The 13,505-nt window shown below is 49.9% G+C and overlaps 1 protein-coding gene across 3 annotated transcripts in view; it reads left to right on the top strand.

Moving 5' to 3' along the window:
* The first annotated feature begins 343 nt into the window (after nt 1–343).
* LOC116822944 (T-cell surface glycoprotein CD3 delta chain) overlaps nt 344–13,505 on the top strand; it is a 341,703-nt gene continuing 328,541 nt past the window's right edge. Inside the window, exons 1-6 of one of the 3 annotated variants that reach the window (XM_075073516.1) lie at nt 349–597; nt 2,232–2,261; nt 4,878–5,063; nt 6,075–6,206; nt 7,279–7,322; nt 9,139–9,245. In XM_075073516.1, coding sequence (XP_074929617.1) covers nt 543–597; nt 2,232–2,261; nt 4,878–5,063; nt 6,075–6,206; nt 7,279–7,322; nt 9,139–9,201 — 510 coding nt within the window. In that variant the 5' untranslated portion in view covers nt 349–542 and the 3' untranslated portion in view covers nt 9,202–9,245. Of the gene's footprint in view, nt 598–2,231; nt 2,262–4,877; nt 5,064–6,074; nt 6,207–7,278; nt 7,323–9,138; nt 9,515–13,505 lie in introns of those variants that run through there. The other 2 variants (XM_032777177.2, XM_075073517.1) reach the window with 2 other exon arrangements.

Here is a 13,505-nt window from a genome sequence, read left to right as displayed (position 1 = left end):
GCAGCAGGACCTGAACTCTATCCCTGCTACATATGAAAAGTTGGAGTGGCTGAGCTGGGTATTAATCCTGAGTCCGAGGTGGCCACAGATTTTTTTTTTTTTTTAACAGTACTCTTATGTAATTCAGCTCATCCTATACTTGAGAAAATGCCCATTGGGTGTGATTTGGACCTAAAGAAGTTAGCTGCAGTATGGCTAATTTTCCTTCTTTGTTTTTAGTGGGAGAATCTTTTATTTGCAACTGAATACTGTATTCTGATCTGTGTTGGCAGCAACTTTGGTGACCGCGAAACAACGTCGGTAACAACCCTGACGTCTTTAAGCTGACGTTCTTAGTGGAAAGAAGACAGAGGCTTCCACCCCTAGGCTTCCTGTTGCCAACATCTGAGAAGGCTCTTGATACTGGTTTCACATCTCTCTGCTGTTTAGAAAAGAGAGCTTTAATTATAATATATATTTTTTAACTGGGTGAAGTACCGTAATTTTTCCTACACTAGTGAGGAAATAACTGCAGTTGCATTTTAGTGTTAAGGAAAAGGACCATGGGGAGACATGGGTATCTGGTCAGTTTAATAATGGTCGGATTTATCATCAAAGGTAAGATCTTCAATCCTGCATTATTAATGATTAATTACTATTTTATTACCATAATGCCCCAAATGTGTTCAGTGCTGTAAAGACATTGTAAGAAGACAGTCCCTGCCATAAGGTGCTAAGAATCTGTAATACTAAACACAGACAAATACATGGAGGGGGAAGGCATATAGCCAGATAGATAGGCAGGCAGGCAAAGCTGTGAGAGTTAGGGCTGGCACACATCTTGTTGGCTCCTTATTAAGAAATACATTCTTATCTATATTATATCGATTTGGTTTTGAAAGTTGTTTTTTTGGCTGGGAGATGGATTCAATAAGACCTAATGGGCCTTTTCCATTTCTACTGTATGTAGTTTCCATGAACATTAAGCTCACTCACAAAGGTTAAGTGGGGGAAAGACCATGTGGTGATATAGTTCAGTTTGGCAAGTAACTAAAATGTGACCACTTTAAATACTCTGTGAGACAAACTCAAATACTGTGACCAAGAATAATTGTTTGTAGCAGCCTTGTACCGTAGTGCGTTGTATCATTTTAGGCAAATAAGCCATACAATGTTTTAATATTAGATAGTGTGTAAAGTTTGTAAAGCTCACTGGAAAGTGCATACATATAACAAAGGAAAGCAATCCTTTTTTCCCAAGTGTTCTTTGCCTAATGCAGCCTCACTTCTCTTCAGATGTATTCTGTAGGTTTGTGATGTGTTTTGTTGGTGTTAATGGAACTCTGGCCACATTGTGCCCTAAATGACACACTATTCCAGTCAGAGGAATTGCACAGAGTGTGTGCTGGGTATGTTTTGCCCCTTTGTGTTATCCGTTCTTGTTCATGGCTCTAAACGTGGGACACGATTGCTGAACGCACCCCAAAAGATGGTGAAATTTTAAGATTTAGCACCTCTGCTGAGTGCAGGTAAAGATTAAAGGTTATTTCAAATTAATTAGATTAATTAATATTTGTATCTTTGATTTGTGCAAAGTGTGTTTATATGTTTGAGTTTGAAGAGACATCTGTATTTTATTTCATATGACTTATAGAATACATATGTTTGACCGGCTCTAAGTGCACATACAAAGGGTAAAAACAAATAGTTCCTTATTGCCATATAAATAGATTTCCCCTACTCCAAAAAACCTTGCCATGCTCCTTCCAGTAAACCCAACCCTGGAAAAAAGTTTGAGTGGATTGCTGAGCCTTTAGCTGCAATGATGAAGGAGTTGGTCTCCATTGCGCCGATTGGGTAGCGAGCTCTGGAATCACATTTTAAAACACGGCCAATGCATTTGGGTGACTCCGTTTTTGGGTGCCCAGTTTCAGCCAACCTGAGCCTGATTTAGTATCCACAGCTCCCATTAATTTCAATTGGAAGTGTGGGTACTCAGCACTGCTACAAATCAGGCCCTGGGGAGCTCAAATCAGACACTGAAAATCAGTGGCCTCTTCTGAAAATGTTGGCCTCTATAACTAAATGGAATCAGGAACATAGGACTTTCCAGGCCTGGTCTGAACAGGGGCCCAGATCACCCTGTATCCTCTCTCTGAGACTGGCCAGTTTCTTCCTGTGTCCTGTTGTCATTCCTTGAAGCAGGAGGGTTTGTGGCACTTCTAAATTACATTTTTTCTTTTTCCCCTTAGGTGTGGTCATTCAGAGCTTCACAGCTAAAGGTAAAAAACCCTACAGAGCTAATTTAAAGCCCTTTTTGGTCAGGGTTGGATGGAGGAGATATTTTGCTCTTGAAAGTCACAGAGGGTGGCTATTTCACCAATAACCGTGGCAGCCAGGACTCTGCATCCCGTGTTTGTATTAGAGGTCACTGGGGAGGTAGGGGGACTTAGAGGGAGCACAGGTTGTCGTTGTTTATGCCCCACTTGCTCTGGGGATAAACACAAGGCTTCAGTCTCTGGGACGGTCACTGTTGTACCTTTCACCTATGCAGCATGCTCACTTCTGTAGTAATCATTTTGAATAGCAGGGGATCGATTCATGTCCCAGGGAAAGAAAGCACGTTACAAGAGACATACATAATAAAGTCAGCCCATTATGGTGTCTTACTGGCTTGTATAGCGCCTGTTACAAGCCCAGCCTGCCTTACAGTAGGACCGACTGCACCTGGATTCACATTAGGCCCTATCCTGCCCCCAGTGACATTGATGGCATGACTCCTATTGGCTTCACTGGAAGCAGGACTGGGCCCACGACCCTCAATACTGCCTCCCTGAGGGTGGGTGCAGGGCAATACTAAGCAGCAGCTTAGAGCAGAGAAAGCAAATAACGGAAAAGACCCAGTTCCTCACTCACAGAATATGAGGCCTTGAAATCCAGTCCCACGTGTGAATTGTCACCATGAGGCTGATGGACAAATTGCTCTCAGTTCTCTCCAATGGGGAAACCAAGAACTGACAATTGGCCAAACTAGTCCAACGACAAATGTAAAGGTCTCGCTTCTGATCCCTGATCACCCCAGTGCGGATCAATAATAGCACCACTGAACTCAGCAAAGTTACTCCAGGGCAAAACTGATGCAAGTGAAATCAGAATCAGGCCCAACATTGTGGTAATCAGTGCAATTAATGGGAAAAGCACTGGACTGCAGAATGAAGCTGTTTGGGCCAGTTCTGCCCCTGCTGCCGTGTGAAAGACTCATGAAGAGGAGAAACAGACCATTAAGGCCCTGACCCTGCAGTGACCCCACTACGTTCACACAGGACCTCACTGACTTCAAACACTGTAAACTCAAAAACAGAGAGAGAAAATATCTTTTCTCTTCTCCAGCTGCAGTCACTGAGGTGAATAAAGCTCCACAGAGAAGTGAGATTTTTTGAGTTGAAGCTGTCCCTTTAACTGCATGTCTAGTTTGCAGTTACCTTTTCATATTGCTTTGTTAGTAGCAATTGTATTCTTGTTATTCAATATTTGCTTTAATTGTTCGCGTAGTTCCTCAAAGCCTCTTTCTGAGCTCTTTTAAACATGAAATTATCATTATTTTCTTTAAGCATGGATCTCCGGGCACAGAAAAGGGAGCGAACAGAGTCCCCACCCCAGGCAGTTTAATATCCACTAAGCTATTGATTAATAATTATTTTAGCAGTAAAATGTATTTCTCTCATAATAATTTAGAATAAATTGCAATCTTAATATAAGCGGTTAATGATATATATATAAATATAGAGACAGACCTCAAGCCAGCCTATCTTTGTGCAGTCAAGATTTTGCACCTCCAAATAATTATGGCTGCGTTTTTGAACTGGTGACAATTGAGTGTGCAACTAGCAGACACTGAACTACCTGATTTATAAACCCAAACAGGTACAGGAATTAGACACCGAGACTGGAGGTGACTGAAAAATGGGGTATGTGTGAGGGGTTGTAATCCAAATTCTCACCTGTGTCTGTGTTGCCGAGGCTTTGCAGTATGAACTGCACTGCTCTCATTGTTAGTACTCAAACAACAATGATCTTTATTTTGTGTTCTGAAGGCTAGGGAGTGACCCCCATGGGCTCGACCCTGCCCCCATGGGAAACACATTTTGTGAATTTTACACAGTTTTCATTGTAATCAGTTTTCAGTTAAATTTGCTCACCAGTTACAGAGCTGACCATAGAACTATCTTTCGCTAACCGGTTTGGCTGATCTCTCCACCATTTTTACTTGTTACAAAATTCCAGCCGCCATCACTGATTATTAATAGCCCGGGATCTGCAAACCCTCTCACTTACCATTCAGCCTGTGTATAGTGTGCAGGATCAGGGCCTCACATCCACAGCCAGGACTTACTGCAGGTTAAAGGATTCTGGGCCCAATTATTCTGTGCCAGAGTGAAAATCTCCCTGATAAATGTCAGTTGCAGTATTATATTAATATAATATATAATTATATTAGATGCTGCTAATTAAGGACCTGCTCTTACAAATACTTCTTATGGATGTACAGCTTATTCCGACCATCACTAGCTTCATATGGGTGAATAGCTCCCAGCAGTAGGCACTGTCCTAGGAGTTGTGTTGGCAGAATCGGGCCCAGAGTTCTTTATGGCTAATAATTGACACAATATAACAACATGATTAATTAATTATTATACCTATCACTGTATTATCACTGATATTTTCTCAGTGAGAACACCTTTATTCAGGGGTTTCTATGAGACACCATCTCTGTCTCACTGGGAAATGGCTCCTTTCTAACTGCCTGTGAGTTCTGAACCTCGGTTACTGATGACAACTCAGCCTCTGGGCTTCTTTGTATCTGTCACCTCCCAGCCTTCATTTTTGTTTTACAGCAGTTTTAAAGGTGGCCACACATGGCCGTGACGTGGTCCTGACGTGCAGCTCAACTACCACAGATTGGCTGAAAGATGGAATTCCTATATTGGAAAACAGCACAGAGTTGAATTTGGGTCCAGAAGCGGACGACCCGAGAGGAGTTTATAAGTGCACTGATAGCGATTCTGTACAGGTGTATTTCCGAAGTACGTTCACTAGTCAGGTTGCCTCTGGTCTATAAAACTAGAGCTGGCTGGAATTTTTTAATTACAAACTTACTTTTTTTTGATGAAAAATGGCCCTTTTCTCGAAATTAAAGTTTTTTAAACGTTCTGTGAAACACAGCTGCCGTTTCTCCATTGGCTCTCTGTAAAGCTGCAGTGGTGGCAGATGTGGGTGTTTCTTTGTTCCCAAATTTTCCCCACAGGCTGCATGTCTTGTAAGGAACCATCCTCCATTGGCCCAGTAAGGGAGGGAGGAGGCTGGATGATCTGCCTGGGCTCTTCCACCTCTGAACTCGAACTTTCAGTGCTCAGACAGAAATCTCAGCACGCTCAGACTGGGACTGGCGGTGACACGGGGGCCCCAGTATTCAAAGCTGGCCCCCGGGCAGCAGGCACTAAGATGTGCACTTGTGCCTGGGTGGGTGCTTGTTTGTATGGGCGGTTCCTGGATCGCCATCCACACATGCATGATTGCTGAGCTGACTCACTCCACACCCATTTTGCAGCTCATTCTGGGCTGGCCCTGTGGCTCATGAGGAGCTAGTGCTCTGCCCTGACACACCAGAGACCCTGCTCCCTGCCCTATCCCAACTTTGCAGTCCCGCCACCGGTTGCTCTGAGCAGGCACTCTGGGCTGGGTGCTCCAAGCCCTGCCTTGGTCGGGGAATGGGAATTGCTGAGCAGTGACAGTCCTCTTTGGTCAGCGTTGCGTTGGTAGGCTCCCTCAGGGGTCCTGTCCAGTTGCCTTTGGCTGAGCGGGGCCTTGGAGGTGGGAGAGCAGAGGAATGTGTGTGTGTGTGTGTGTGTGTGTGTGTGTGTGTTAGGGGGGTTATATTTCTAACTGGGCGGCAAAGGGGCCTTGTAGGGGGAACAAAGAAATCCTCTGGGGCTCTCCTGCTGGCTTGCTCCCTGTATCGCTGAGCTGGATGTGTAGGAGGTGTGGAGGGTTGTGCCCTGTTCTCAGTACTCTGTGTTGTGTCTGTGGCTTTGCAGTGTGCCAGAATTGCATTGAGCTGGATGCAGCCACCATCTCGGGGATCGTGGTAGCTGATGTCATCGCCACAGTTTTCCTGGCAATCGCTGTTTACTGCATCACCAGCCAAGAGAGTGGCCGTCACTTACGAGGTGAGACGGGGGAGGCCCCTCTGTGCAGCTCGGGGAAGGGGTTTCTCTGTTGCCCAGTGCAGGGACAGGGAGTGTCTGGTCATCTCCATTAACACCAGGATGAAGGATGGCTGGTTGGACAGCACTCGCTGCGCAGTATTCCTGGGGCCTTTCCATCACGCTCACCCACATGATGCTGGGTTAGTGCCTGGAGCCCCTACGTGACATGTACATGCATGACTCAAGGACTGCATGTCAGCCCAGGGGGAGGGAGTGTGAGGGTGTCTGCATGTGTGATTGTGTGTCTGCATGTTGCTGTGGGAGACTGTCATCTGTGAGTGTGGGTATCTGCCTGAGCAAGGGGGTAGCAGCAGGAGACAGTATTTTGCAGGACACCCACCTCTGGGATGATTCTCTGTAACTTCTTCACAAATTCTCATAACTTTACAAACTGCATAGTCAGCACGTGGGAACAGAGCCATACCTGGAGTGAAGGGCAGCAGCCGGCACAGAGTGCAGTTGGGGAGAGGTGAAATTTTGAGCAGAGACATCAGAGTAAACCTCAAGGGAATGCCTACATTTGGCTTTTGTGCAAATAGTTCCCCACCTTTGCTACTGCTAGCTTCGCTCCCCAATAGTCAGGACAGTGGGAGGCCTAGTGTAGACAAGGCTCCTGTAGCTCTCAGCATTTTAAGCACCATGTTATTGACCCAGTGACACCAGTAAATGTTGGTTCCTTCTTGACAACAGGGCCCCCATTGGCGGGGCTGAACCAGTGGCAGCAAAAGTGAAATTTTAGTAGAACAGGCCTAGTGTGACCAAAGGTCTATGCTTAGCAAAAGCAACATGTGTTCCCAGCTGTCCATAGAGAGCAGAGAGGGGCCCTGGGCCTGCTGCCCTGCGCCTAGTGTCACTGTTACCACCCATGCCCAGGAAGTGTGGAGTAGGTGTGAAATGCTAGGACCCCGTGCTGTGCAGGTGTAAGTGCTGGTACAAACTGCAGAGTGGGAGAGAGAAAATCACCACTTGGGGTCATTTGAAAATGTTGCCCTCCTGCCAAGCTTCCCACTGACCTTTGCTTGATTTATTTTAGCTTCTGACCGACAGAACCTGATCGCCAATGAGCAGCTCTACCAGGTGAGTGAGGAGTGGTTGCTGGGCCAACCTTTCACAGTGCTCAGAAATCCGGACTGGTGCATGGAGGCATTGCTCAGGGCCTGGAGAGGCCCCAGGCCTTGCTAATGATTTAGATCTGTATAGAACAGGTGTAGAACACTCCCACCAGTGTGAATGGAAGTGTGGGGGGCCTGACTTGGTCATGTTGCACCCCCACTTTGTCTGGTGTAATGATCATCCTGGAGCAGCCAGCCCCAGTGCACTTACTGCAGCTGCGATGCCCTGTGGCTGTGCCCCTTCCCACTTCCTGGCCTGCAGCTGGAACAGGCTGCCCGAGGCATTGGAACCAGACTGCAAACCCTGTGTATGAGGGAAACTCCACCAAGCCAGGGGTGCTGCTGCACCCCACAGTGCTGGCTGTTTTGGGATTTCCCCTATACCCAGGGAGTGCCTAGCTGGCTGCTTACGCCACAGTGACAACCTCCTGAGGGTTGAGCCCCAGGTGCTCCTCCCTCACTCTCACACTTTCAGGTAGAGATTAAATACCTGCCTTTTAACCGAAGTAGGCTGATTTGTGCAGGGCACCTGCAGTAGTGAATGCAGGAAGGGCAAGAGCAGCAGTATGCTCCCAAGTACCTGTCTAGGAGCATCACAGACACACCCAGGCACAGGCTTCCCCCAGACATTTGTAGGGTACAGATCCCCATATGTGCACAGGCTGATTCATTTGCCATGTAAGCGGGGTGGTTAACTGTTCCTGCCCTTCAGGGTTTAAAACAGCCCACGGGAAGGCTGTGGCTGGGACAAGAAGCCTGTGCTGATTGGGGGAAAGTAGGCTCAGCTGGGGCCATGCCCCAATCAGGCCCAGCTGGCCCCTATAAAAGGCTGTGAGCCAGAGGCCCAGGTAGTCTCTCTTTGTCTGTAGAGGGAGAAGGGCCTGGCTGCAAAGAGCAGGGCGGGGGAAAGGCAGAGGAGCTGGGGAGCTCCAGCCTGGAAAGCCCCAGGCTGTGGCCTAGCACTGGGCTAATAGGTACTGGGGGTTGCAGAGGGTAGGCCAAGGTAGCAGGTCCAAACTCTCCTTGTCAGTGATGAGAGGCTGATACTGCAGTCTGCTCCAGGGCATGGGGCTAGATGATGACTGGCAGTAGCCATATACTGAGGTGAGGTGGGAATAGTGGGTGGGGGTTTCCCAGGGAGGGAAGACCCTGAGAGAAAGGGGTTACTGCCAGGGAGGCAGCACCCCTGGTAAAGCAGCACTGGGGTCCTGGGAGGGACATGGGGGACCAAGAGGCAGCGGATCTCCAGCCTGCAGAGGTGCTTCAGAGGCTGGAGAGCTAATTCCCGGAACAGACGAGCAGGAGGCGCTGCAGGAGTGAGTTTGCAAGCTTACATGCATGTATCATTTTCTTTTGCTCCCCCTCCTCCCCAAACTGGTGCCAGCTACTTGGCCCCAGCGCTGCAGGAGAGAGCAGGGAAAGGCCAGACACAGGGAGAGGTGAGCCAACCAGGTAATGGTGGGAAATGAGCACTGGCTGTCCTCCTCCTCCCAGCTGGTTCTGAGATCAGTAACTGCTCATCAGAATGTCCTGCTCGCTGGGAGCTCAGTGGCTGGGTTGTGATATGTGGGTGCAGGCAACATCTCTGTTTTGAGGCTGCCTGTTTCATACTGAAGCTTTGAATGCAGAGGATATGGGAGGTGCTGTCTGTGCCCTTTTATCCTATCAGAACCCCAGGGTCCCAGCTCCTGAGGTCAGTTACCACAGTGGTGGGTGCAGTGTGATCCTCAATTGCAGAGTAACACTTTAAAAAGCAGCCTTACCTTCTCCCTTCCTCCTAGCCCCTCGGTGAGCGGGACAATGAGCAGTACAGCCGCCTAGGAGTTACCAGGACCCGCAAATAACAACAGAGAGCACCTGTGACCCTTGGCCCTTTATCCTGTCTCTTCCACATGGAACCAACAATACTGGGGAATCCTGCTGCCTTCAAAGCAGCCCACAAAGCCTTCACGCTGCAGCTTGGTGCCAGAAACCACGGTGACAGGCGTCTCACTAATGTGTCTAAGAAATAGATGATCTCTGCTCGCAGGTGATGCTGGGCCCTGCTTGTCTGAAGTCCTTCTGGCTCCCTGCAGTCCTAAGGGTGCTTGTAAAGTTCTCTGCTCTTTGTGATGCTTTTGCTTTGGCAATAAAGAGGCTTTGCCTGGGCTGGGGAGAGGAGCAGAATTCTACCTAGTTGTCCTTGTTCCAAGGTCACCATTGCAGGCAGGCCTGCAGCTGATGGAGGGTCCTGTCTGACATGACCCCATGTGATCAGTAATGGGCCCTTCCCGAGTGCAACAAGCCGAACGGGTGGGGGGCTTCTGCCTGGCCCGGAGCCCACCCTGCTGGGTGTGGAGACTAGCTGCGCTGTGCTAGCTGTTGGTTGTATTTAACGTTGCGTGGGAGAAAAACACTGAGGCTGGGGGGCAGGGGCAGGGCAGAGACACCCAGCAACTATAAACTGCTTGCGAGTGGCTGTGGCAGGAAGGGTGGCATTGTGGCTCATCAAAGACTGGAAGCCAGAGCCCAGGTTCCCATTCCTAGCGCTGGGAGAGCATGGGCAAGTCATTTACCTTTCATTACTGAGCCTTAATCCACCCTGGGGCTGATGATATTGGCCCACCTTGCGGGGGCTTAATCTTCATAAATCCTTGGGGAGGTAGGGAGGGGAGAAAGGCATGGTCACCCTTCCCCCCCCGGCACCCACCACACAGCAGCAGCTTGTTCCATGCTGCTCTCCTAATGATACACCTAGGCCTGCTCATGGCCTGGCACAACTCTGGTGAGTGTCAGTAACACCTGGGCCTCCTGCAGCATCTTCCATCAGAGGGCTGCAAAGTCTGGGACAGCTCCTCCCCCCGTGATCTGGCTGGGCTTGAGGGGAGTTGTTTGTACCAAAATAGGTGTGGTTTTACATGTGCAAGTTTCTGCTTCTAGCCGCCAACGCCCCAAGGGCCAGTTCCTTCCCCCAACACGCACCCAGGCTGCAAGCTGGCCTGATCGCTTGGTGGCAAACCATCAGCACTAAACCTGGAGATGCTTTGAGCGGGGTGTGCTGCTGCTGTTGCTGGAGAGGGGCTGACGCAAGCTCTCCCCAAGATCAGATACGGCTCTGCTCTGACCGAGGAGGAAATGGAAACAGCAAGAGCTCGGAGCAAAACAAGCTGCAGAGGAGCCGCTGGCTCACAAGGGGGGCAAGGCAGAGCACTCTCCAGCAGCAGCAGGCACGGATGATGGTGCAAAGTGAGCCAAGTCCCCTCAGCCCCCCTCCACCTTAGGGGCCGCTGGGCAGCCTGCTTCTCGCATTGCCCACAAAGGGTAACTCCTAGCCGGGCCCTTGTGTTTGTGTGACCAGAGGGGTGCTGCCAAAGAGATAAGCCACTAAGCTCTTGGGGAGTGGGGCTGCCCCACTCCAGCCCTGCCTCTCAGGGGCGGCCCAGTTGTCAGTCTGGGATGCGGGGGGCAGGGGGGGTCTCTTCCAAGCTGGGGCCCAGCTCTGCTCTGTGACCCTAAATAATAGTGCAGTTTTTCAGGTGGGCAAGGGCTGTAAGCCCCTTTCTACTGACAGGGAAACTGAGGGGTAGAGAGAGGCAGGGCCGACAGCAAGGCCACTGGGGTATCAGAGCAGAAGCCAGGTGTTTGCCTCCCCTGCATCAGTCACAGGGAAACCCCTGCCCAGGGCCCCATCTGGTTGAGCAGAGGCCTGTTTCCTGCATTCTGGCCCAACACTTTTTGTGGGCTGTGGTGAAGGGGTGGAATTGGCTGGGGTTTGTCTGGTCAGTGAGTGGAGGTGACTGATGGGCTGGTCAGTGCAGCATGAACCCACTGCACTGCTTCCTCAGAGCAGGAGACAAGCAGGACTGGCCTCAGCCCAGTACAAATGAGTCCAAAGTCAGTGTCGTGTGTGCACATTGTTAGATCCACCCCCTGGCTGGTTTGTATCCTCCCCCAGCACTGTCTGTGGACCCAGCTGGGGCAATTAGATTCCTGAACAGCGTGCCCCCTTCAGAGCTTTCCTGCTGTGTTGGAGCCAGTTGGAGTCTTAGGGATTTCTCTAGGATCCCAGGAGCAGATGCAGCAGGGAAAATCTGCCTGCCCGGAGCAGTTTTCACTTCTCAGTTGCCTGTTCTTGGGGAAGGTTCATTGCTCTTGTGACACGATTACAGATTTCTGGCCAAAGGGTCGAGAGCCTGAGGCTAGAGAACAAAAGGTACCGAGTGATGGAGCAGAAAGCAGCTGAGTCCCAGCACCTGCACTCCCTCGACATCTGTACGTGTTGGCCTTTGGAAAGCAGCCTGGAACATACAGGCCTCATGTTAGCAGGGCCTCTTCAACCATCAGCACAGACAGTTCCTGTCCCACTTGCCACACCTGCAGTGTGGAAAGGACATGAGCAGGGGAGGGAATCATGCTGCCTGGTCGGGGAAATGCTAATGGATCATAAGTGCCTTTCTCCTCCTTCCCAAAAGCACCCGATGGGGTGTGAAGCAGGGATAGGCAGATTCCTTGGCCCTCCTAGGAAAGTCTGGGAGGCCTGAGTCTCAGGATCTGACGGGAGGGCTCCTTAATGTCCCAGGGGTTAGTTTTCTGCATGCTGGTACTATGCAGCATCTGGACTGACAAACATGCCTCTACCATGCAATGCATTAGATGTAACGTGTGAAGCCTTTTCCATCTCTCCTATTGGCTACAGTTACTGGAACGCTGCTGCTCAGCAACAGCTTTGACTTCCCCAGTTCCCTGGGGTCCTCTCCTTCCAAAGGCCCCCCCTTATCCCCACCCTTGAATAGAACCGTCCGTTATTACAGTTCTCAATGTCTGGGCAGAATGGGTGGCAAGTAACAAATGGGAGCAGCATGCAGTTAAAAACCTCAGAAACCAGGTCACCCTCCCTGTGCGGGTTGCAGGCACCTGTGAGTCGTAGTCTCCTCCTGGCTTTCTAAGAATTTGGGTGACACATTTTAGTGAGCACCAGAGAGCTGCTAGTGGTGTTAATGTGGAGGAAATGCCCCTATGTTAATTCGGCTGTTCTAGGGTCACATAGCAGATCATGTAATTACTTGGCACCACACAGTGATACGTGGGTAATTATGTGGAGCCAATAGAGCTAGTGTAGGAAACAGACATGAGACCAAAATGCCAGGAGTGAAGTGCTATTATTGTGGGGTAAGTAGATGCAATTTACGAATAAGTGGCAGGATTCAAATGTTATTGGTCCCTAAGTTGGGGGCCACATTCAGCTGCCCTGCTTGTGCCAGAGAAGGAGCAAAAATGGGCGAGGCAAAATCACAGCTCTTGAGACCATCCTATGCTTTGGGAAGAGACTTTGGCCACCTACTGCAGACCTGCTCTGTGTCTGTAACTCCGTCCAGGAGTGAGCCTGGTACTGCAGGGCATAGAGAAACCATGCAGCTCTGAAAGGGTCAGCTTCCTTATTCGCCTCTTTATGGCATTGTGGTTTTCTCTGTGCAATTCTGGCCTTAGGAGGCATTATGCTGACGATGTTTGTAGGCACAAGTGCAGCCAAGCAAGGAGACAGGGCTCTGTAGGTTTGTAGATAGGACACTGCAGTGAGCTGACAAGTTGGGAAGATAATGGTGACTCATGTTGGCAGCCCTGGGGAAGGCAGTTTGAGCACATGGGTGGGGCTGGGAGCAGGAGCTGAGCTACTGTACATCCAGAGCAGCTGTTCCTGTCTGGGCTGTGCAATGAATCACATCCCTGGTCTGACCCCAGCCATGGCTATGCAGCTGCACCAGGGGGCTGAGGTCAATAACTTCGCTACTGCATCGACTTCAGTAGAGTGACACCCATTTATACCAGCGGTGAACCTGGCACTGGGGGGTTTCATGGCTGTGAGGGGGTGGTTCTGTTTGGCTCTTGCTTGCAAACTCTCTCTTGACATGTAGGGCTTGCAAGGTAAACCCAGCTGTGCCTGCCTCTGTAACCACATCCTCCAGGCCGAGCACACTGATCTGAGGCTCGAAACTGGCTGGGTGCTCACTCCTTGCTGTGCTGAGACCCCAGGGCTAAACCACAGCCCACCCCAGTTAGTGCTGCTTCCTCTCCAGAGCAACATCTCCCCTCTGAGCAATAGAAAACTGACTCTGCTCAGCCTTGGGCTAAGCCAGACACTGGTGTCTGCTCCCAGCTGCCCATGTGGCTC

This window comes from Chelonoidis abingdonii, chromosome 18 (assembly GCF_003597395.2).
Source record: "Chelonoidis abingdonii isolate Lonesome George chromosome 18, CheloAbing_2.0, whole genome shotgun sequence".
Lineage (NCBI taxonomy): Eukaryota > Metazoa > Chordata > Testudines > Testudinidae > Chelonoidis > Chelonoidis abingdonii.
Note: the sequence above shows the minus strand (reverse complement) of the source record. Positions and strands in the feature narration are given on the sequence as shown.